The sequence below is a fragment of the Petaurus breviceps genome, unplaced genomic scaffold (assembly GCF_028583685.1).
Source record: "Petaurus breviceps papuanus isolate PSGF00001 unplaced genomic scaffold, PetGlider_PUasm1.0 98, whole genome shotgun sequence".
NCBI classification, from domain to species: Eukaryota; Metazoa; Chordata; class Mammalia; order Diprotodontia; family Petauridae; genus Petaurus; species Petaurus breviceps.
This window is the reverse complement of record NW_027187460.1, coordinates 21,993,552-22,019,599: the sequence shown is the minus strand read 5'-3', so window position 1 is coordinate 22,019,599 and position 26,048 is coordinate 21,993,552. Positions and strand designations below refer to the sequence as shown.

General features: G+C 32.7%; 1 protein-coding gene across 7 annotated transcripts in view; it reads right to left on the bottom strand.

The window, feature by feature from the left end:
- CYRIB (CYFIP related Rac1 interactor B) overlaps positions 1-26,048 on the bottom strand; it is a 191,856-nt gene that overhangs the window by 24,444 nt on the left and 141,364 nt on the right. For 2 of the 7 annotated variants that reach the window (XM_069081123.1, XM_069081124.1), the window contains exons 3-5: positions 21,479-21,627; positions 11,582-11,664; positions 4,612-4,733 (exon numbers count right to left, since the gene is read on the bottom strand). In XM_069081123.1, coding sequence (XP_068937224.1) covers positions 4,612-4,733; positions 11,582-11,654 — 195 coding nt within the window. In that variant the 5' untranslated portion in view covers positions 11,655-11,664; positions 21,479-21,627. Of the gene's footprint in view, positions 1-4,611; positions 4,734-11,581; positions 11,665-12,554; positions 12,638-21,478; positions 21,628-26,048 lie in introns of all 7 variants that reach the window. The other 5 variants (XM_069081127.1, XM_069081128.1, XM_069081125.1 and 2 more) reach the window with 4 other exon arrangements.

The window sequence follows — 26,048 nt, the reverse complement described above, 5'->3', positions numbered from 1 at the left end:
TCCTATTTGGCATTCAAAGCCCTTCATTACCTAGCCTCATCCTCCTGCCTTCCTAGTTCTTTCACACCTTTATTATTCCCTCTGTCAGGTACTCTTTGATCCTGTGACAGTAATCTCCTGGTTCTCAGTCCACAGAGGGTAAGGGTGTCAGACAACTGGTCAGAAGGAGATCACAGAGGATCTTTGCTAACCTGGTGCAGGACTTGGCTGCTTTGCCCATATACCATTCCAGGGTACAGTCCCAGGGCAAGAAGGAGGAGTACTAGCACACTGAAGCACGCAGCCACAGAATAACAGGGCCCCAGATCATAGGTCCAGGGTGGGAAGTGCCTGTGGTTGCTCACAGATTAGAGCACCTCTCCTAAGATAATACCACCTTGAAAGAACTGAAAACTTATCTGCCTCCAGAACCAGTTCTGAAAAAAGCAGCACACAAAAAAACTTTAGCTTGGGATAGTAACTCCGTCACCCCAGGAGCAGAGCCTAACTGTAACATGAAGTTAAAAATCAAGAAACAGACTGGGAAAATGAGCAAACAAACTAAAAAAAGGGGGCGGGGGGGAGGTGCCAACTGATCATAGAAAGTTATGATGCTGACAGAGAAGATCTAAACACAAACTCAGAAAAAGACATTAAAATCAAAATTGCTACATCCAAAGCCTCAAAGAAAAATGTAAATTGGTCTCAGGCCCAAAGATAATTACTGGAAAAAGCTTTAAAAATCAAGAGAGGTAGAGGAAACATTCAGAAAAAGAATGAAAGTGATGCAAGAAAATATGAAAAAAGAGTCAACAACATCTTAGTAAAAGGAGTCACAAAAAAAATACTGAAGAAAATAAGAAATCAAATAGGCTGACTGGTAAAAGAGGCACAAAAATCCAATGAAGAATTAAAAAGCAGAACTGGGCAAAGGGAAAAAAAAAGATGTACAAAAGTTCAATGAAGAAAATAATTCCTTAAAAATCAGATTGGGAAAGTGGAAGCTAATGACTAGATAGGACATCAAGAAACATTCAAATAAATCAAAAGAACGAAGAAATAGAAGAAAATGTGAAATATCTCACTGGAAAAATAACTGACTTAGAAAACAGATCAAGGAGAAATGATCTAAGAATTAAAGTCAAAATAACAAAAAGAACCCAGACATCATCTTCCCAGAAATTATCAAGGAAAACTGCCCTGGCATCCTAAAACTACAGGGTAAAATAGAAATTGAAAGAATCTACTGATCACCTTCTGAAAGAGATCCCAAAATAAAAATTCCAGGGAATATTACAGTCAAATTCCAGAGCTCTAGCTGCAAGAAAAAAATATTGCAAGTAGCCAAAAAGAAACAATTAAAATATCATGGGACCACAGTTAGGATTAACACAAGATTTAGAAGCTTCTACATTAAAGGATCAGAGGGCTTGGAATATGATATTCCAGAGGATAAAAGAGCTGGGATTAAAACCAAGAATCACTTAGTCAGCATAACTGAGTATAATCCTTCAGTGGAAAAAAAAAAAAAAGGACATTTAATGAAAAAAAGAACTTTCAAAAATCCCTGATGAAAAGATCAGAGCTGAATTTGGCTTTCAAATACAAGACTCAAGAGAAGCATAAAAAGGTAAACAGGAAAGAGATAACGTAAGGGATTCAATAAGGTTGAACTGTTTTTTAAGATGAGATCTGTAATTCTTAAGAACTTTCTCATTATTACAGCAGTTAAAAGGAACATACATAGACAGAAGGCACAGGTAAGTTGACTACAATGGGTGATCTAAAAATATAAAATTAAGGAGATAGATATGATGGGATATCTAAAAAAAATAATACTAAGGGGTGAGAAACAGGGATGCAATGAGAGAAGGGAGAGGCAGGAAGGGATAAATTATCTCACATGAAAAAGATGCAAAAAAGCATTTACAGCAGAGGGGAAGATGGGGGAGGTGTGGGGTAACAGGCAATGCTTACTCTCATCAGAACTGGTTCAAAGGGGGAATAACACACATATTCATAGAAATTTTATCTTACTATATAAAAAAGTAGAAAAGAAGGTAGGATAGGGGTTGAGGGCCGACAGAAGGGAAGGCAGATTGAAGGAGCTGTTGGTCTGAATCAAAACACTGTGAGGAGGGACAGGGTGAAAGGAGAGAGAAATAGAGAAAGATAAATAGGAGGGAAATAAGATGGAGGGGAAAATACAGTAATCATAAATGTGGAAAACACTTTTACATGAGGTTTCTCTGAAAAAGGAAGCATTTCTCAAATATATGGAGATATATAATATATAGAATTCTCAAATATAAGAATACAAGTCACTTCCAACTGACAATGGCCAAAGGATATGAACAGGCAGTTTTTAGAAGAAGAAATCAAAGCTATCTAAATGAAAAAAAATGCTATAAATATCTGATCAGTGAAATGCAAATTAAAACAGCCCTGAGCTACCACCCCATTTTGGTTAATATGACAGAAAAGGAAAATGATAAATGTTGCAGGGTATGTGTGGAAACTGGGACACTAAAGCATTGCTGATGGAGTTGTGAACTAATCCAACCATTCTGGAGAGTAAAGCACAAAAATACCCAAAGAGGTGTAAAACTATATACACCCTATGACACTACCACTACTAGGTTTGTATCCCAAAGGGATTTTTTTTTTTGAAGGAGATGGGGGTGAGGTAGAGGGGAGAGGAGGATCTATATGAACAAAAATATTTATAGCAGCTCTTTTTGTGGTGTCAATGAAATGGAAATTGGGGGGATACCTATCAATTGCAGAAGAGCTAAACAAGTTGTGGTATATGATTATGATGGAATATTACTGTGCTTTAAGAAATAATGAACAAGATGCTTTCAGAAAAACCTGGACTTACATAAATTGATGCAAAGTGAACTGAGCAGAACTAGGAGAACAATGTAACAGCAATATTGTATGATGATCAACTGTAAATGACTTAACTATTCACAGAAACGCAATTAGCTAGGACAATTCCAAAGGACTTGATGAAAAATGCTATCCACCTTCAGAGAAAGAACTGATAGTGTCTAAATGTAGATAGAAGCAATTTTTAAATTTTTCTTTATTTTCCTTGGGTTTTTTTGGGGAAAGGGAAGGGCTGTTTCACAACCTGACTAATATGGATGTACGACTGCACCTACATTACCTTTATCAAATTGCATGCCTTCTTAATGAGGTGACTGGGGAGAGGAGAGAATTTGGAACACAAAATTTTTTTTAAATGAAGTTAAAAATTGTTTCTACATGTAATTAGGAAAACAATAAAATATTAAAATGCTATAACAACTCATTTCCACAGCAGGAAAAAGTTCCTAAAGTTACTTGCTTCATGCAATAGAGCTAATTTCCTTTGCCATAATCAGCCTAAACAGACAATTTCCACATGTCTCCACAAAGTTATGCATATATTTTTTCTCTCCATTTCCTAATTTTCTCTTTTCTTACCTAAAGAGCTTTTTGTATAGTATCCTATTCAAAAGTTTTTCATTAAATAAGTTGATATTACATAAAAGTTTCAGGTTCCAGATATTACTCTAATTTTTCATAAGGAAATTCACCAAACTATGAAAGTCAGGAGTATTGAAAAGTATTAGTTCCTAGTTGAGTGGTCTATGCACTAAAACTCGTTGTTGTTCAGTCATTTCAGTCATGTCCAACTCTTCATTACCCCATTTGGGGTTTTCTTGGCAAAAATACTGAAATTGGTTTGTCATTTTCTTCTCCAGTTCCTTTTATAAAGAGGAACTGAGGCAAACAGGGTTACATGTCTTGCCTAGGATCACACAGCTAGTAAATGTCTCAGGTCACATTTGAACTCAATATAAAGAGGAGTCTTCCTGACATCAGGCTGCACACTGTTCCACTGCGCCACCTTAGTGCCCCACCAAAAGTAGATAAAACCAACTGAAGAAGCAGTCTTCAAAAATGAAATTTTTAAAAAGTATTCACGTCACCAAGTGATTGAGCTTATTTTAAAATATTACTGACCAAAAAGGAGACAACTTTTTAAATGTTCTGGATCACAATATTCAAAAGATAAATATTCCCTAAATACTCATCTACCAGGAAAGAACAAGATTAGATAATTTGTTCAAGTTCCACTTGTTTTCTCCCATATACATTAATGAATTGTTTTAAGTAAAATATCCTGCTTTTGTTAGTCACTGATAGAATTAAAAGAGCAGTGAAAAATTAAAAGTATATCTGATAGCACAACAGTAAAAACTGAGATTCTTAGTAAGTATCTTTATTTATTAATTCATAGAAGCTCAATCTAGGTAATTCTTCAAAAAAAGGAGCTTAGACAGAAATCTGATCAATATGTTCACTTTTTTCCTTAGAGCAATAAAACAGAAAATTATACCTAACAGAACAATACAGAATCTGGTTAACTATAGGCAATATAGGAAAATTCTTTATTGTAGAATATTTTCTCTATTTTAACAAGATTTTCTCACAATATTATATTAAAAAAAATCAAGCAACTGAAATTAAAATCATACTTTAAAAGGAAAAAGTTTCAGAGCTCAGTAAAAGAGGATTTTGATATATTTGTTAATGTTTGAAAGTAAATTTTTGAAAATATGTTTATAACCATGCTTTTACCTCTCGTATCTCATGGCCAGCTCCTCTGTACGACTGTAAATCCTCCAGGATGCCTTCTGCATCTTTTAATACTACGTTCACCTGATTATAAATTTCCTTTTCAGATTCTGTAGGCTGGGCATCTAAATACCAGGAAAACACAAGAAAGTTATAGAGCTATATATGTGCATGTATGCATACACATTACAGCACAACATATATCACAATAAATCATTAAGTATCTAGCTTTCTGCAGAAAAGCTTTATTTCACATATAAATCTACAAGTCAGGATACACGTGTAAGGTTTTTTTTGTTAGTTTACTGTCTAGATCATCATTTACCATAATTGACCCAAAGAACAACCATTAAAATTTAAAACCATCATTTTATTTTTCTGTTACATTCATGGTAATTATGACATCTTATTTGAAAGGATTCAATTATTCAAATTGAAGGCCTATTTTCATAGATTGGATAATTTTATATATAATATATATTTTCTCTAATTTTCAACTATAAAGTTATTGCATGGAACATATTTTTTAAAGGCTTTAAAAATTTTTTGAAAAAGTACTTGAGGAACTAGATAAAGTTATCTAATTACAAACAGCACAATGCTAGACACAAAAAACATCAGGCATATATAATAAATAATATGCCAAATACAAAGTGAATCTTTTATAGTTTGCTATTACTCTAGTTAACAGAAATTTCCTAGAAATATTTTGTTAGGTAGAGTGGCCAACTCAAAAGCACTCTACAGAATAAGATGAAATAAAGTAGAGCTGCGGTGAGGCTGGAGTTGGAGGTGGGGGAAATAGGGGAGGGGTGAGTGCTTGATTTTGTTGATTTAAATCTTTGTAAGGAAAAATTCCCTCTACCAAGGCAGATCAGCAATTGGTCATGTAATTTACAATGTTTGCCAAGTGGCCTGGGGTCCTGCAAGGTTAAGTGTCTGGCCCAAGATCACAAAATCATGTGTCAGAGGAGGACTTAAATGCAGGTCTTCCCTGACTCCCCCATCAGTCACGCTGATAATTTTAAAAGGATATGTTCTAAAACAACTTATGCTATTTTTTTGTTGTACATTTCTTATTTAAATCCAATTCAGCAAACACTGTACCCTGAAAGCACTTCCATTATAAAATAATAGCATAATTTCTTTTTTCTTTAAGAATTCAGAAAGGGATTGTACTTGAAGAATATCCTCTCAGTTCTGAAGTTTCATCTTATCAGGGGGGAAAGTACACACCTACAATGCTATACTAAGGACAATTTTCAATTTTAGGATTTATTTCCCTTCAATTTAAAGCTGAATCCTTCCCATTTCCCCTAAAATTGGGGAAAAAATTTAGCTTCTAAAGGTTTCTGTCTTTCTCCCATCACCACCCTTAGAAATTAAGTCACAAAAGAATAAAGAATACAGAGAAAAGAGGAAAGACAGTAGAGGGATGGAAGCAAAAATTAAAATAGCTGAAAAAACTGCCATGATTCTCTTTTATGACATTAGTAACTCATAATACTAATTCAATTTTTATCACATTTTACTTAAGTAGCTAAAAAATATACTAAAACTTATTTTAAAAAATTCTAAGCTTGGGGCAGCCAGGTAGCACAGCGAGTAAGAGCACCGGCTCCAGTGTTGAGAAGACCTGGAGATCGAATCCCGGGCTTCAGACACTTAGCACCCACCCAGAAACACCTGGCCATGTAACCTTGAGCAAGTTACTTAACCCTGATTGCTTAGGGGCGGCCAGGTGGCTCAGCGAGTAAGAGCACCAGCTCCAGTGTCGGGATGACCTGGATCAAATCCGGGCTCAGATACTCAGCACCACACCCAGAAATAATAACTGGCCGTGTAACCGTGAGCAAGTTACTTAACCCCAATTGCTTTAAAAATAAATAAATAAAAATTCTAAGCTTTCGAAAATTATAGTATCAATATTTTATGTGAAATAGTCTTGAAATTTACTATAATTCAACACTAAAATAAAGCTGAATCTATTCATTCAACTAACATTTATTAAATGCCTTAAATAGTTTAAGGATCAAGTATGTATTCACATATTAAATTTATTAAAATACTATCTGGCACATTACCCTATACACAGAACACAAAAGTTTACTGAATGAAGTTGGGGTTTTTTTTTTTCATTGTTTCAGTTTCTAGATTCATTCTGAAAGAAATCTTTAAACATAAAAGAAATATACCTATGTTCAAATAACAATTATCTTAAAGCAATCATCTATATTTTTTTTTTAGTCTAAATGGCTTTTTGGTCTAAATCACTGAGCAGTAATAGTCATTTTTAACTGGGATTTTTTATTCCCAAAAGATATTAATTCAAAAGACATTAAGCAGGTTTAACTTTTGAAAATACTTACTCTAGGTACAGTTGAAAACAATATTTTCACAGGCAAAAATACTGGCTAGTAATCTTTTTTGCATAAAGTAATTCAGTTATAAAAATATCATCATGAAATACATTACAAGTTGAATCCATTTGATAAGAATTTATGACAAGATATTTAAAATATCTGCATAATGTATCTAAGGCATTTCTAAAAGTTGGAAAACATTTACATTAAATCATGCAAGTTCATCTGTGGATGACTAGCTGTTGACAAAAAAATTTGACATTTAGACACTGAGACTAACATACAAACAGAACATTATCAAGTAGCCTTAAGTAGATCTCACAAGTGGTTATTGTAGTTTAAATTAAAACTTTAGCAAACACCAAGAAATTTTTAAAAATAAAGGGAAAGATTGTGGTTCCCCTCTTTTTAAAAAACATCTAGCATCACACTAAACAATTTTTAGACTATCACAGGAAAGTCACATTTATAATTTTGAAAGCTGCTGAAGACTGCTGTAGAAATGAAGACAAAAACAGGAAAAATAGCAGACAGGTAAGCACTAATTTACTGATAGCAGTTCATGCAAGAGAAGTGAAATGCTAAAACATAAGATAAAATAAAAATGAGGCACATTATATTATGCATTTCAAATAATATTGGCATTTTTATGTAATGCAATCAAGACTTGTCACTTTTGTTTTTCTTGGCAAATGACTGCTTTACAGAATTTGAAGAAAAATGTACTATTTGTTCACCTAACAAAAGAGCATTCATTTGATAGTAACATAGTGGTGCATTTACTTCAGCCAGTAGGCATGCACTGATTGCTCACTAAACTTAATTCTAAAAGATATTCAAGCAACAACAAAGGCATATTTAAATTACTCCTTTTTCTGTTTAACAATGAAATAAAATACTTCAACATTTTTGAGAACATTGTTTCAAAAAATGGAAAGGGTCATTAAATATGATGGTAAATTCAAAGAAAATGGTCCCACAACACAAAAGGGCACAAGGGTTCTTTAAGAAATACAAAGGAAAAAAAGGGAGTTTCAGCTTGGGAAATAACTATAGTATACAATGAATTTATGAATTCTTTGCCCCCCCCCCCAAAATACAAACCAACCCTTGTATGAATTAAAGTAGGCTACAATGTAATGTGGCTCCATTTGGACAGATATACAAGCATATATACTGGATTTTATTTTTTTTAAAGAGATGCTAATAAGCTAACTGGATATTTTAAGAGAACAGATGAAAAGTACTGAAAGATACAAGAGGAAAAGATTTTTTTAAAAAAGAAATAGAGGGATTAATTCATAGTAAAATACTTAATGGCAGTCAAATGGATAAAAGAGATAAAAGTAAAAAGGAAATGGAGAAAGGGAAATGAAATGCAAGAGATTTCAACAGAAACAATAAAAGGGAAAGTATACTGTTAAAAGGTCAATAATTAGGACAAAAGTATGGCTAAGTTGTCAGTTAAATCCTCAATTCAGTTGAAAATGATCACCTCAAACTCATTTGTTCCCTAACTTCATTTTCCTTAGAGATAAATGGAAGTCTGTGGGTGTACCCCCCCCACCGTGTGTGTGTGTGTGTGTGTGTGTGTGTGTGTGTGTGTATTCTATGGATACTCTTTTGGCTCAAATAGGCTGAGAAGTGACTTATCTCATAGCAACCTTAAATAGAACATTAGGATTAGAAAACACCTTGAAAATGCTCTTACTATGTCTTCTATCAGCATTGTATATTGTCATTAATGCTTTTGGTTTCTGTTTTGTTTTGTATTTAGACTAGACCCGTGGTTTTATTGATACAGCCAGATCCCAGTAAAGTCTTTGGAAGTCTCTGGGGGTACTAAAGAGGTCAAGAGATTTCTTCAGGGTTAAACAGAGGCAGCACAGAATTAAGCATTCCTGATTGAGACTAGATTTCTAATCACTCGGTCAAGCTATCTCCCCTCTCTTCCTATAATCACTACCAAATACATGGAATAGTTATATAGAGAAAACTAATTAAGCTTAAAGTAACCCTGATATATGAAAATCCGGACTTAAATTAGGAAAAAGTGACCAGAGGAGGATTATTTTTAAATTTTCAAATGGGTACATGCTAGTATTCCTTTAAATGCAACTATTTATACCATATGAAGTACAATTTAATAATAAAAAATTATCAATTAATGAATTCATTGTAAATTTATTTCTAACTTAAGCCTCACCTAACTCTAATTATGTGATATACATAAGGCCAGTTCTGTTACAATGGCTTATTACAAGACTAGAAAAATTCTAAATGACATAAAATATATATGTAATAGAATGATGTAAAGTTATATATGATCTAAGAGTCACTGCCAGACAAAAGTGAACAACTTTATATGTAAGAAATCGCTTATTTTCCAAAATACATGTTCTACTATTCTTTATCATTACATAAAACACATAAGAACTAACAACTATTCTTTCCAAATTTTTAAATTGAGAAGGAATAGAAAGTTAACATGAAAACAAAAGATTGCTCTCAGGTACAGGGAAGTGCCTCTAACTATCTAAGAATAACTACTTCCTGAGGTGATTAAGCAATTTTATGAAGGTGTATCTCCCAAAATGAGATAATCTGGAAGTCATTCTTATGCTAAAAACTTACATTTAAACTGAAAATGAGTGCTAACAAAGGTCAAACTACATTTAAAAAAAATTTTCCCCACTGATCTCTGCCCAGAAAACAAGTTAAATACAAATATGATCACATGTGCAATTACGTGTCATTTTCAAATATGATGTATTCACTTATTGAAAATTTATAAATTAGTCCTTCACTGACGTTATTGGGGATCTTTTTGGTTCTCACTAAATCATCTACTTGAATTTTATGAAACAAATTTGGAATAACAAATTTTTCTTTCCCCAAGAAGAGGTAGACCAAGACTAAATAAATTTCTGAATACTATATTAAATTAATTCTTCTTCACTGTGCCACAATTGCATAAAATTCAGTTTATACAAAGATCAAGTGCCAAGTCTTGAACAAGATCCTGACCTATTAAAGCCAAGATTCTGCAAATGCAAGGCATCTAAATTATGGAAAGGAAGAAGCCAGGAGACAGAGTAGCAGATAAAAATACAAGACAAAGTTTAAAACAGACACATATGGACTAAAATACAGCTGAAATGTAAAAGCCTCATCTAAAAAAGTAATCTTTAATGTCAGCAATCTGCTCATCATTCCCCAAGCTGATGCCATTGAAATACATGCTTGACATGCATTTAAAATTGCAGTATTCAATTGTTGAGAAGGGTAAAGGAAATTATTAATCTTCATATATTTGGCAAAAAGTTGACAAATTATTATCTTCCTGATGCTAATATTAAAGAGTGCCATAAATTAGCACATAAGCACAAATTTCTTAAATTGTAATTGTTTTTACTAATGAAACACAGCATTTGGCCAACCAGACCACAAAATTCATCCTGATCACTGATCCTGGTTGACAGGAAAAAAGCAAAACATCACAAAATTTAAAACTATATATTGTATAACACTACAAACTATATTTAGAACTAATGAAATAAAATAACTCATTAAAAGAGAGGCAATTATTTCTCTGGTAGGTGATTATTATCACTAGCCAGAAATGTTTTAAATTTTTATTGTCTTCAGTTTCTTCAGAAGGGTTTAAACTTATACACAATTGCAGAAAATATAGTGGAAAGTCTAAAATAAGTATCTTCACCCTTTCCTAACAATTTCTTTTAAATTCAGCTAAAATGGCAAATCCAAACTAAAACAACTATTTGATATCATTTTTAAAAATTCGACAAAAACAAGCTAAAGCAATACTGACAGCCAAAGAGCAAAGCAGTTCCACGTGCACAGCAATCAATTACACTTACCTGCCATTCTTAGACCATATTACAATAGGTCATGCAACATAAAACAAACAGAAGGCAAATTACTTAAAGGTTTGTGAACCAGTTTTTGTTTTTGTTTTTTATTTTCATTTAGTATCAATTGGGGAAGAGGGGCAAAGAGTATATGACTGAAAAGCATTAAAAATTTTTCAAGCTTTACAAAGTAGGCAATTATCTGCCAAAATCGACTAAATTAGGTTCACACTTACCTTTTAATATTATGCCCAAATTACTGAGCTGTGAATGGCCTTCGTGAACAAATTTATAAATAAGATATTAAAGTATTAGAACAAAATAATTCAATATTAATGAAGTTATCTTGAAATATAGCATATTAACCCCAGATATTACTTCTCCTAATAAATCTGGAGATGCTTTTCTAGTGTCATTTCCACCAAAATTATTTCATTTAAATGTTTGTATTGATAGATCTTGAGATAAGAGAGTATATATATATATATATATGTATATATATCCCCTTCTTATAAATATAGCTACACTGCAATAAAGCAAAATAAATGTTTATCTCAATCTGATGAATGCAATATTATAGGCTGTTTCAAGAAGGCAACAGAAATTTTATCCAACAATTCATAGCTCAGTCATGCAAAGCAGTTATAAAGATGGCAAAGTGAAGACATTCATTTAGTGCAAGACAAACGCAGTCTACTGCAGGCAAAGAGAAATAGATATATAAAATCATCTTCTCACTTTCAAAATCAAGGAAAAAATTTGGCCCCTGCTCAAGGTCTGTGCATGTCAAAACTTTAAGAAGATTCCCCATGTTAAGGTACCTGTCAAGACAAGAATGAGAAAAGAGAGAATATCCCTTTATAAAAAAGTACATCTGAAATATAGTAGAAAAATAGTAGAGCGGAAAGGGAAGCTCTTCAGGTATGAACTCATCCTTCAGGCTACCCACTCTGGCAGAGAACAACCTTTTTTCTCAAGGTATTGACCTGTAGGACCTAGAGGTGAAATGTGGTTTTCCTGTATAAAACGGCACACTGTCACTATATTTCTTCTCAAAGTTTTCCTAAGAGATTTGATTAAAAGGCCTTATAGTGAACAATTCTTTCAGCATTTCAACAGTGCTAGTGTTCTGAGCATTTGTATTCTATTATTTGGTCAAAAATAATTCCAGCTGAATTTTTTATATTACATTTGAGTAGATTATCTTAAAATTGAATATTAAAATTACATAGATATATCTTAACTCTTTAAAACAGCTTCCTATAAAACTTATATGGCAATATAAGTATGATACTCTAAAAATTTTGAACCACACCATTACAAATCAAGTTTCTGATTTTTTATCATTTGATCAAGTCACTATCTAGTGACAGAACAAAACTAAGCTAGATTTGGTTATGCATATACATAGTTACCATCAAACTGCTCAGCATAGTCACTAAAGCACACAATGAAAATTTTCATCATAAGGCTACTTGCTTCATGGACCAATGAGTGGACAGCACTGGATACAAAGACTCAAATGATATTAGAAAATGAAAAAGCAAAAAATTATATGACAATGTTCAGCAACTACTAGAGGAAAAATCATGCAACCTCTTTTTTCCATGTTTTACCAACAAACTGGCTTGCCTTCACTGTGGTGGTAGAAATAAACAATGTTTCACCATTACCATTAATGCACCAACTGTGAAAGGCTGAAGAGACTTACTTTCAAAATCCAAGAAAAAATGTGCTGCATTGTGGTCTATGTCCCTGGTTAGCACCTTAATGAGATTACCCATGCCAGCAAACCTAAAAATAAAAATGGCAACATCATTTAGTTCCAGTAAAAAAAAAGTTTTAAGCAGAGGCCTGGGATTCATCGAGGGCTGGCTTTTCCATGGCTCCCAGCAGGTGCAGGTTTATGGGCTCTTGCAACTGAAAAGTTGGGAAGACAGAAACATTTGCCTCCTACTTCTCCCACTTTTTGCATATCTCAAAAAAATTATATCAAACTTAAAAAAAAAGTCAACACATAAGAAAGATTAGATTTTATATACACATGCAATATTTATTTTTACTACCAACATGTTACTACATTACATGTTACATAAATCTTCTAATTGAATACTGAAGCCAAGAATACAAAAAGAAAAAAATCTTCAACTTAAAATTAAAACATCAAAAGTATACTTCTGAGAATTATGTTACATCTGAAATAGAAAAGCTTTCTAATTATAATGATGTTTTGTCTTGCTTCTTTATAGAATATACTCCTACTCTGGACAGCAAGGAGATGAGTTCAAGTTATTATCTACCAAACAGATTTACTAGTTAATCTAATTTTTACCAAAATTTCTCATATTCCTGCCTTTCCATTACACACACACACACACACACACACACGCAAAGTGTCTTTCCTATCAAAATGTACATTCACAGAAAACTGCAATTCTAATATCCTAGTTAAATTTTAATGACAATATGAGTAAATTCTCATGAGACAAAGCCTGTAGAGAAGCCCAATGAAAATAAACTATAGTGGGCATTGTCTAAAAGTAGCTGGTTAGCAACCTTTCTATAACAATAATTTATACTTACGTGTCACTGTCTTACAAAGCGGTCTCTCATAATAAATATTCTACCTGTGCAAACTGCTCCTTCCTGCATGCCCATCTACATAATTTTTAGTTTCTTTAAAGCCACAGCCTAGAGAGTTCTAACAACCATAGGTTTTAGGGAAAAGAAATAGCTGTATTATTATCTGTATATCAAAGCCTAATCAAGACAGAAAATATATACAGCAAAATCTAGATTTAAAAAAATACCACAAGTCAATAATGAACACTGGAATTCTTTTCCCTTTTTTGGAAAAAAAAAAAATAGCGGCAGCTAGGTGGCGCAGTGAATAGAGCACCTGCCCTGGAGTCAGGAGGACCTGAGTTCAAATCTGACCTCAGACACAACCAAAAACTAGCTATGTGACCTTGAGCAAGTCACTTAACCCCAATTGCGCTCCAAAAAGCAAAAAAAAAAAAAAAGAAAAGAAAAGAAAAAATAGTATCCTGTCCTCAGTATATGGAGACTGTAGATAATGATGTCTAAGTGTCACTTCATTAATAAACATCATTTTGAAAGAATAGAGATCAAATAGAAAAATGAATTCATATGAATATTACTAACATATAACGTCTCATTTTTAGAGGAATAACATTACTCTAACAAAGTTATTTTTTTTCAAAGCTTGAAATTTCTTTACTAAGTTTTAATCAATGCAAGGATTTATAAAAGATCATTTCATGACCATAACAAAAATATGTGGCTTCATGCTATAAAGGATATTAAATTATCCAGATATAAACTATCAGTTTTTGCCAAGGCTGATATCACTAAAAGGATTCCTAATACTAATGAGATTTTAATACACAATTTATAATTCAGATCATTTTAAATTTAGCCCCCCCAAACGGTATCCTTCCTTATGACTAGTAAACAACCTTTACTATTCCTAATAATGATAAGCAAAATAAGAGACTAAGATTATATTAGAAGCTAAAAGTCACGAAATGACTGGTAATTTTTGCCCCCAATTTCTTTCAAGAAATCAACAGGCACTTCCTTAAGCACTTACAATGTTCCAGGCACTGGGAATACAAGGAAGTACTCGACTTAAAAATAGGCTGTTTCCTTTCTCTGAGTTGCTTGATACTTAGAATTAGTATTTTGGATGCATTTCTTAAGTTCCCAGGTTAGTCCACATATGACTTATTAAGTTGAATAGTCTATGTTCTCTGCATCTTAGAGCATGGGGTAACTAGGTTCAAAATAAAAAATACTGATAAGGGGGAAGAGTTTTTATATCCCTTTCTACATATAAGGATAACTACAAAAATTTTTTTGAAAAAGGCAGAATTTATCTTCAGTATCCTCTCATCTACCTTTTCATCCCATTCTTCTACCCCAGTACCTCTCTTTCTTTTCCCAGGCACTGAGATGTTCAATATCCTCAGCCTTATTGGTTCCCACTATGGTACCCCCATCAAGCCTACAGTACAAGCCTACAGTACCTCTCCAAAGTATTTCATGTTTCAAAATTGCCTATGTTCCTTCTTCCTTAATTAAAACTACCATCCTCTCAGTATAGTAAAGCTTAGATGTTAAGCTTTCAATTTAGCAAGCATTAAGGATGATAGTAGGTGCTAGGGATTAAAAAATGATGAAGACACAGTTCTTGCTCTTAAGGAGTTGGAACCTAACGGGAGAATGAGTTATATAAACAAATAACACAAAGTAGACTATAAATTCAAATGAAAGATTCAGGTAAAGTTGCTAGGAGAAAATTGAAGGGCAAATTACTTCCTTCTTAGGGGAAAAGGAGATGTGAGAATAAGAAGGATAAGTGAAAGTTTCATTGAGGTCATGTCATCTTGGATCTCGAAGGAAGAGAGTAATTACCATGAGTAGAAATGAAGTGGGGGAGGGAGGGAAATTTCTCTTCCCCAAGAAGGCATAGAGGATGATGGAAAATACAGAAAAAAATTGGAAAGGGCAGATAGAAAACATACAAAAGAGGAAAAGACCAGGGGAAATAAGTCATTATAAAAGGCCAGGCTGAAAACATCAACAGACACTAGAAGAAATCAATCTAGCCAGACTCTGAATTCTCACTAATGGGTAAATGACTCTTGATGGATCTATTTCTTTTTCTGAGACAGTGTTAAACCCCAATAAATTTCTACTTGGCAGAAGTAAATCAGGTCAATAAAATAATCTTAAAAATCAGAAACTGTGGGAAGTCAAGTTCCAGATGGAGGAAAGTGCTATTTCTTTTAAACTATTCCTATTTTTCATAACTTTTCTCTTTATCTACTTGTAAACTTCATTTCTCCAAAATTTCTAGTTTTTTTTTAATTGTTTCTATGACAAGGTTGATGGCCTCCCCAATGAAGGAACTGATAGGAAGAGCAATCATTTTAATTTATGACATAAAAAAGGTTGTGTATAAATTGGAGACTCCTTATATATAACAAAAGTTGTATTATAGTAGGATGAATACCAAAGGTACCAAGAGATGGAAACAGCATAGGGTAAAACGAAAATAGCATTGGTTTTAGAGTTTAAAAGGAAAAAATAAGTTTTAGTTCTGATATTTGATAGCCATCTGTTCCTCTAATCCTAAACAAGCCATAAGCTCCTAGAGGCTTAGTATTCTCATCTATAAAATAGGAATTATACTTTCACTGCCTACCCTCACAAGATTATTGGGACAGTAAATATCAACTTTTGTAGTAAGGCAGTCAGGTTGTTTCCTTTAAAACTTAAAGGTCCATTCTTGACTAAAGCAGGAAAAACAAGGGATAATTCTATATGAACCAAAAAGAAAATACAAAGAAAAAAATCCTTTATTCATCTTTATTTTAACCATGTAATTGTCAATATTCAAATTCAACCTATTAAAAACATATGTAACAACTATTTTCAAGCCACTAAAGCTCTATAAAGATAAATAACTTCATGTCCTCAAGGAAGTTAAAATGTAGAATTTTTCATACAAAAAGTTTCCTCTCTGCTAGAAACTAAAACAAATCACTACTTTCTACAAACAAATCACAACTCAAAATGGATAAGCATAAATACCAGGCATCAAAATGATTTTGCCATTTTTGACAGCAATAGCACAATCAATAAGACACTAGCCAAAATGTGCCCCACCCTTCTCAATATGCATCTTGACATTTCAAACTCTTTTAACCTATTAATCCTTTAGCTAGCTGACCAATCATCTGATACACTAAACTGGAAGGCCAAATCAGGTTTGTTTCTATTTAGCCCATGTACTAATAACGATTTTAACATTTTAAAATACAATAAAAAATTATTTTAAAATGCAAGATCCATTTTTAGCTCCTTGGGCTATACAAAAACAGGAAGCCAGCCCTTTAGTTTACTGACCCCTAAGTTACAAAATGAGTTATAATCACTCCATAGGCTACAATGTAAGCTATTACAAATCTACCTCCCAAGTCTATAGAAGTGTCTAATTCTTTTTTTATGTTCATCTTTAATTCTGCAGAGCTGGTGGTCAATGATAGACAACATAATTGACAATTATATAGCTTTTGGCAGGTAATGACATAAATTCTAATTTCTTTTTCAACTGTTGAAATATGTTCCTAAAGATATCAAATGCTGCTTGAAATAACCAGTTTAAAAATCTCCCTATAAATAAAAAACAGTCCCTGGAAAACAGGATCTTAAAGAAGACTCTAGAACACACACTTAACAGACCTGTGATCTTGAAAGGTACTCTGATATCTTACCTGATTTCCCCTCTCCCCCACCAATTCCTGGTGCCCTTCTCTTCTCTAACTACATTGTCTTTGACTGTATATACTTTATACTTCACCTTGTTGCCTCCTCCCCCTATCTCCACATTACCACTTAAAATCCTTGATTAAGGATTGTTTCATTCTTTTTAACTACATAACCAATTGGTGCTTTTAAATGCTTGTGATCTATTTCCTTAATATAGTGCTCATACATGTTCTCTCAGAGATCTGCTAAACCACCCTGTGTTGAATTATTTTCAGACTTTTGTTCTTAGCCTCATCTTGTTTGTCAATGTCCACTCCTCCATATGAGCCAAACAAAGGAAGAAGGGAATGTGCAGGCTGAAATAAAAAAAATGGAAAGATGAGGCAAAGGCCCAAGTAATTTGTGCTGAACAGAGGCAATAGAAGCAGAGGGGTAATGCCAGAACTCTGGTCACATCTGGCAGAAATCTTCAGAAGACAGCACCCTTGTGAAAGAAGTACAAGCTCTCCTGTCTGATGTAGAACTCCCAGTTCTACTATTTGATAAAGGATCTCACCACCATGTGATTTTTCCCTAACAAAGGACATTCTATCTTTTAATCCAATGCTTACCTGCTACCTGAAATCAATTTATTTAATTGTGTGCCACAGACCTTATCATTCTTGACTGATAAGATTTTTTTGATAGCTAAGTGTAGCACTTGGATAATTAGTCTACTATTTTTTTTTTGGCTGAAAAATTATTTTGAGAGGTAGTGTGGTATCACAATTTAAAGAGTGCAAGAAGGATCTGGAGTCCGAGAACACGAGTTTGAATCCCAACTCTGCTATTTACTACTACCTTGTGACCTAATTTACTACCTGAGCCTCACTTCATTTATAAAATGAGGGAGGTTGGATTAGTTGACCTCTGAGATCCCTTAGAATTCTAAATCTATAATAATACTATGTTCTACCCAAGTACTGAAGGCTCTTTAAGTCTTCTATATTTCATGGGTATAAATGAGATAATTAAATTGCCTAAAATCCCTTCCTCTCTCTCTGTATGACTAATGTGCCTCCCTTCTCTTTCTGATCATCTATTTCTTCAATTAAATCCTTCATGTCATTTCTTATGATTCTCACCAGAAATAAACTGTTGACTCTGAGTCATGACCCAACTCGGATTCTTTAGAGACTATGGCATTTCAAAATACATAATAATACAGTATCACCAGGATAATACTTATATCTAAAAAGAAATGCCAGAAAACAACAGGATCATTAAAAAGTACTGCAAAGATATAGTTCCAGTTTAAGAAATTAAAGAGGCTAAAGGCCTCTATGAGACTATTCATAAAAAAAAATTCTTATATGTCAGGAATGCTTCCTCCAAGAGAACTGAAAGAGCCTGGATACAGTCAGCACCAAAAAGCATCATAAAAATTAAACTGATTACATCTTAACCAAAAGAAAACGATTAGTTATTTATGTTAAAAGTTTTCTCAAAATCAGCTATCTATGTAGATTCAGACCTTTGACTATTTAAAACCAAGGGCAAAATCAACATCAAATTTGAAGAGTGTTGGTGAGAAGGTACTGTATATTTATTTATAATGCCAACAACTTCACAATAACCTACTCAAAGAAGTCATATTTCTTACTTTCTTCTCTATTTTCTGTTAATATAATTTTCTGAAGCACAGCTTCAGAAGTTTTCTGAAATTTCTACTTCTAAAATTCTTTATCTTAAAAGAAAAAAATTTAACTAACAAAATCAATCTTCAATGTTTTAAGAATATATTCTAATGTTAGACATTTTAAAATGTTACTTAAAATGTATTTTAAAACGACTTAAAAAACTAAAAAAGCTTTAAAAAGCTCTTTAGTAATTCTAACTTGATTTATATAAACTAAGTTATCCTTTCTACAACTGACCTATAAACTAAACTCTTCAATGTAAAAAGTTATTTTTCAACAAAAAAGTTTAAAATTCAGAAAAACTTTTATTATATAAATGGAACACAGATCAAATGATGTCACAGTTTCCAATGGGCTTGCATTAAAATATCAGCATGTATTAAAAAAAATCCAACTAGTCAAAGTAGTCAACAAACAAAAATGTATACCAAAAACTAATGACATAAGGAAGTCAAAGAAGGCTAACAAGACTCCAATAAAATTTAAAACAAAACAAAACAAAAAATTCAAAGAGTTGTCTAATTTTTTTTCAAAGTGAAAAAGAAAAGGATTTGTAAAGGGAACTGATTCCTGTACCAAATAATAATATCTCAATAACATTTCTAATTTCCATATGAAAGAATAAATTTCAGAATCTAAATTAAATCATAGAAGCAGCTAGGAGGTACAGTAGATAGACCTCAACTCAGAAAGAAGCAAGTTTAAGTTCAACCTCAGATATTTACCAACTTTGTAACCCTGGGCAAGTCATTTAACATCTGTCTGCCTCTGTTTCCTCATGTGTAAAATGGAGGTATTAGTACCTATTTCTCAGGATTGTTGTGAGGATAAAATGAGAATATTTGTAAAGTGCTTTGAAAACCTTTTTAAAGTGCTTTTATAAATGCTAATTACTTATTTTTATCCAATTTAAATAGAACAGTAAAAAAAATTATTTTAGAGATAAGAGCTTACTACAGAGATACAATTAATTAAGTCTAACCTCATTATAAAGTGAGCAAACTGGACAGAGAAATTAAATTGCCCAATAATATGGCATCTAATATATATTTCTGAAAGAGCATAAATATTTGGAGGCAGTAGAATATAATGTGCAGGGCCTGGAATTTAAATGACTTGAATTCAAATCTTGTCTCAGATACATATTTGATGTGTGACCTTAAGCAAGTCACCTAACTTGTTTGTCCCAGTTCCCACAACTGTTAATGAAGATAACAATAGCACCTACCTCCCAGGGATCTTGTGAGGACAAAATGAAATAATATTTGTAAAGCTGTAAACACACTGTCTGCTTCATGGTAGGCACTATAAAAAGTCATCTATTATTATTAATAATATTTAAGATTAAAATAACCTCTTTATATTATACACCTGACTATATGAAGTAAATGAAAGCTAGTTATTCATGATCTGTTAACATTAAAGGTGAGCAACATTTTTTTCTTTTACTGGACCTGTAATTTCATTCAGATTTAGGGAGATCCTGGTGGGGAGCCTTTTACCAACACAGACTGCTATTGTCCTGCAACTTGTAGTTTTAGAGTTGCCTAGGTCACTAGGAGGGTTAAATATCTTGCCCAGAGACATGAAATCAAGTAATTGTGTCAGTGGCAGAACCCTGAACACTGGTCTTTTTCACTCAGGCTGGTGCTGCCTCTCAAAATGTAATCAAAATAAAATGTATTGAGAAAAAAAGATAAGAAGCTGGATTTTATATCTTAAGTCACTTTCAGCTCTAAATGCTATGATTTTATATAGCAAAAGATTTTTATATGGTCAATAAAACATCAGAGGAATCCTTAATTCAAAAGGTTCTACATTCCTAAATAAACCTTCTATTTATGAATCCATCATAAATAATCTAGCACCATAATAGAAATAAAAATAGAGAACAAATGAATTTTTTTTGTAATAAATCAGGTTTATTCAAATAATGCTTAGGAAGATGCAAATATGGTATGTATGCATGTGTGCGTATGTGTGTGTGTAACATAGAAACTATAAAACAGCATAAACTATCTATATTATAAATGTTTCTAAGTCATTAGCTTTACTCTACATAGAACATTCCCTTTAAAATAACATGGATCTCAAATTGTTAAGATCAAGTTCTAACTCTAGCAGCCTAGAGGTAAAGAATTTCTTTAGATCTATTTAACACACATTAACCTCTCTTTTGGGAAGTAATGTCAGGATATAAAACAAACTGTACCAGCTTTATTTTGTGGAATTTAATTGAGTATACTACCCTGTATCAACAATGACTCTTACTTTATGAGTAGTCTAAAAACAGAAGACTTTTCTCTCTTAAAAAATACTTATTTCAGAAAGGAAATAAAAATAAAGTTTAAATATGGGACTTACATTCTTAGCTACTTCTAACACTGCCATTAAAACTTCACAAGTTGGCTGGCTATCGTTTTTTTTTGCTATCCTAAATAACAATGTCATTACAGGACACTTTAGTAACTCCTTCGTATGCAAAATCAAAAGGGGTCACATGGACTAACAGTCATATGCTGTGACTAGCCAAATTTAAACAGCAACAATTTTCAGAAAAAAGAACTTTGCAAATGTTATGCACCATGATGCCAGCCTATTATTATTACTATCCAAAATGAAGTAGCATGGATAAAATGTGAATGGAAAAGCATTTTACCTGCATATTCCAGAGTTCAATATTCTTTGTTTCTTGATAAAATCACTAACACCTAAAAGAGAACAGGAATCTGGACTCTCAGGACTGTGTTGGATGTTGAAGTCATCAGATCTTGCAGGGGAAACAACCCCGAACTCAGGTCTTAGCAGCTAAAAGGAGGAAATTATTTTCATGTGTTTTGTATTAGTATACTAAAACAATAATTTAACAAAATTTGTATTACAGACCCAACTCAGTCCATTCAACATTTATTAGACTGAAATGTAATCTACTGTTACTCAAGCTATATAATGTAGATTTGATTTTATGACCTTTATAAAGGGCTACATTATTTGAATTATTACTAACTGAAGTGTAAACACCATAACAGCACAACTAAAATTCCTTAAATGAAGCCCACCCTCTGAAATTTCAAGTTAACAAAATGATAAAGAAGGCTCTATTTTACTGTACAAAATTTTAATCTTGGTAATTTTTAGTCTAGAATGTGACATAGGTCAGAAAGGAATTTCTGTTGGCCCAGGGTAATGGGGTAGCATATGTTATTAAGAAAGGTACATGCTCTGACATAAAATTCCTGATTAATTTTTTAATGGTAACTTTATTGTTGATTGTTTCATTTCAAGACATCCTCACTTTTCTTCCTCAAGTACCAGAGTGCACATACTTAAGTGAATGAAAAGTATTTTGTTTTGATGATTTTAGACCCTTTTTAAGATAAATGGAAACAGTTTAGGGTAGTACAAAAGCAAGACTAGCAATCACTAAATCAAACTGAACAATCCAAAGTCACAATAGCACTGAGCATAGAGTCTAAGGATTGGCATAAAGGAAATTCCTATCATCTGGACAGAATGTAAGGGAGACAAATGAAGAGCTAAGAGTATGTGCCATCAATCAAAAAAAGAATTTATAAAGCACCTACTATTAAGTGTCAGACACTGTGCTAAGTGCTGGGGAAATAAAAAGACAAAAATGATAACAGTCCTTGCTTTTAAGAAGCTTACAAGCAAGTACTGCAAAAGTACTTCCAGACTTAAAAAAACATAACTAATTAGTATCTCAATCTTTGAACTAAATATGTTCAAATCAAGCCCTTTATGCATTTTTCTTGTATGTCCATAAAGCTTGAATCTTAATAGACATGAAAATGCTATTTTCTTTGGAGAGTTTTATGATCATTTTTGCTCAGAAGCATCTTTCTGCAGTAATTTTAGATACAGTTAGCTAATATTACATTTCTCACATTGAACCACAATGATATGTGATAAATAATTTGTCCATATAATAAAAATAAGCTATAGGGAATATAATGTAAATGAAGCTATGGATATTTTAACTCAAATAGTTCCTTAAATACTGTCAAAATAAAAGCTATTAAAACAAGGATTCTGATATTACTAAGTACATTTAAAATGATTAAAATATATATAGCAAACCTAAAATGTACCCCAAAGTATATGTCATGCCAAATCACACACACACAAACACCCCTTTTTAAAGAAATCTATAACTAGGTGAATAAATTAAAATATTTAAGCACCCATTATGGGAAAGGTACATCCCGAATGTTGGGGACGTAAAGACGAAAAGTAAACAATTCCCATCCTCAAGAAGCTTGCGTTCTACTTATAATTTCTAAAATGAAATCACTTTGTTTTAATAAATGCTAGTTGCACATTAAATAATTCTGGTCTCTAAACCAAATGCAGAACACCCAAAAAATATAGGTCGCCACCATGAAAGGAAAAATGCACTGGAGAAAAATATTTCCTCTGGCTACTGAGACTATTGTTAAAGGATGCTCTGAAAGGAAATATGTTCCTAGAGAAAGAGGAGGAAGAGGAGAGGAAGAGAATGACAGTAGGAGGAAGAAAAGGAGACCACAAATTCTGCTCCCTCATAATGGAATCACAGAATAGAGTTGGAAGATCCCTTAGAAGTCAACTAACTATATTCAAACCCATTCCTACAGTAGATATCCTTTCCATAAAATTCCTAATAAGAAGTCATCTAGTCTCTGCTCAAGAGACCTCCAGAGATAGAGAACTCAAGACCTCAAAAGGCAGTCCAAATTGTTAGGAAGTTTTTCCTCATATCAACTTAATACATTCCTATCTTCAGCTTTTATTCATTGATCCTAACCCACCTAATCAATATTTGAAAGCAGCTATCCTATCATCTCCTCTGCTCATCAAGTCTTTTCATCTCTTGGCTAAACATTCAGAATTTTTAAACCAAGTAATTAAAAACTACTCTTTGAGTTCAGCCATTCAACCAGTTCTCTAACATAACCATGCTATCATCTATCCTGGCTGTTTTGTTGTTCTAACATTATTTAATCAAGCTATATTTAGTAGATGAATTAACTAATTTGTCTTATTACAAATAATGTGTATTTTATAAACATAGGCCATAATATTTCCTAGAGGTATTTTAGTTTTTGTTATTTTAGGAGCTCTGAGGTGGGTAGCTTAATATAGTAAAAAGAATAGCAGACACTGACAGAAGACTTGGAGTCCTAGCTTCTTTCTAACAAGCTAAATGACACCAGAGAAAAATCACTTACTTCTGGACTTCGATTACTCCATTTGTAAAAGGAAGAGTTTGGACTAGATGGAAATTAGAGTGCTTAAGGAAAAAATGAAAAAGAAATGAGACCTATGGAAGAAAGAAATGGAAAGGGAATTAACAGCTGAAGTATAAAAACCTGCCCAAGCAATAAAGACCCTGAAAATTAGGGTGGACCAAATAAAAACCAATGACTCCAAGAAATATTAAAACAAAGTCAAAAGGTTGAAGGAAAAAAAAGTACAAGAAAATCTTAGGCATCTTATAACTAAAACAACTGAATAGGAAAATAAGACAATGGAGTGAAAAATTAGGAATCATTCAACTATCTGAATGTCATGACCCAAAAAAAGTAACTACACATCAAGTTTCAAGAAATCTTAGAAAACTGTCCAGATCTCTTAGAACCAGATGGCAAAGTGGAAACAGAAAGAATCTATTGGTCACCTCCCAAAAAACCCAAAATGAGAACTCCCAGGAACATCATAGCCAAAATTCAGAGCTTCCATCAAAGAAAAGATACAGCACGTCAGCCAGAGGGAAAGAGTTCAAGTTTTAAGGTGCTATAGCTGAGATCACCCACAATTTAGCATTCACCATTATAAAGGAGTGAAGAACTTGACATATGATGGTCAAAGGATTTGGGCTTATAGCCAAGGATAACTTATCCATCAAAACTGGGTAATGAAATAGGGAAGCTTCATAACTACCCCTTGAAGCAGGTACTATAAATTATCATTATTATTTTACAGAAAAGAAAACTGGAATTCTGAAAAGTTAACTGGATTGTTCATAGTCATACAGTAAATAAATGTGTAACATAAATCTTCCTAATTCCAAGTCCAAAACATAATATATCCATTAAACCATAAATATAAAGAATTGTTTAGGAATAAATAAGTAAAAGACAAAGTTAATTTAGAAGTCAGTGACCCTCACCTATAAATGGCAGGTTTTAGTTATGTTTATTTATATATACAGTAGTTTAATTTAAAAGAACCAACAATAATTTAATTAAAGAAAAAATATATTCTTACAAATATAGCTTAAAATTAACTTGATATATGCTGTATCAAACCTCTTTCAGGAAACCTAAGTATTAATATTATTTTAACTAAGAAGTAGGACCTATTTTGCCCTGATCAATTCATCTCAAAGATCCTGAGGTAAAAGCACAAAGACTGTGAGAAACTTTTCCTCTCATCCCCAACTTTTTCAACCCTGTATTTCCTGTGTCCCATTCCAACTCTGCACACTCTTTCCACAGTGCTCTCTATAATTTCCATTTCATAATGAACTTAATTCTCTTCATTCTGGATCTCTTCCTCTCATATTACTTCCATCTACTTGTACTCATGAGACCTGGTTTGCCCAAGATGATACTGCATCCATATCCATCTTCTCCAACACACCGGACATTTCAAATTAGGTACCATAAAGAAAACATAAACTCATTAAGTACAAAACTAAACTCATTATCTTCCAACCAACGTCCCAATTCACCCCCTTTCAAACTTTATAATACAGATTCAAACAAACACTATCTTTTTCTAACTCATGATAATTATTTTATTTGGGAGAAAAAATGGAAGAGGACATGGTTTTGAAATTTCAATGAAAAATGGATGGCATCTTTTAATGCCAGGTTGCTTCTTTTAAAATTAAATTTAAATGGTAGGAAAACTAAATGAAGTCTGGTAGAAATTAGGTTTAGATCAGTATCTCACAGCATTTACCACAGTATGTTTTAAATGGAAAGGGAAAGAATTTTTACAAATATGGATAGGAAAATTCTTCATCAAATAAGTGAGATAATAAAATATGAAACATATTTTGATAAAAATAGCACTGAAAAGTTTTGACAAAAACAAAATCTAAGTAGTTAGAATAAGAAAGAAAGCACGCAGTTGGGGGGAAAAATCACTGCAGCAAATTTCTCTTGATAATCTGATACACAAGATATACAGGAATTGATTCACAAATATAAGAACAACAATTA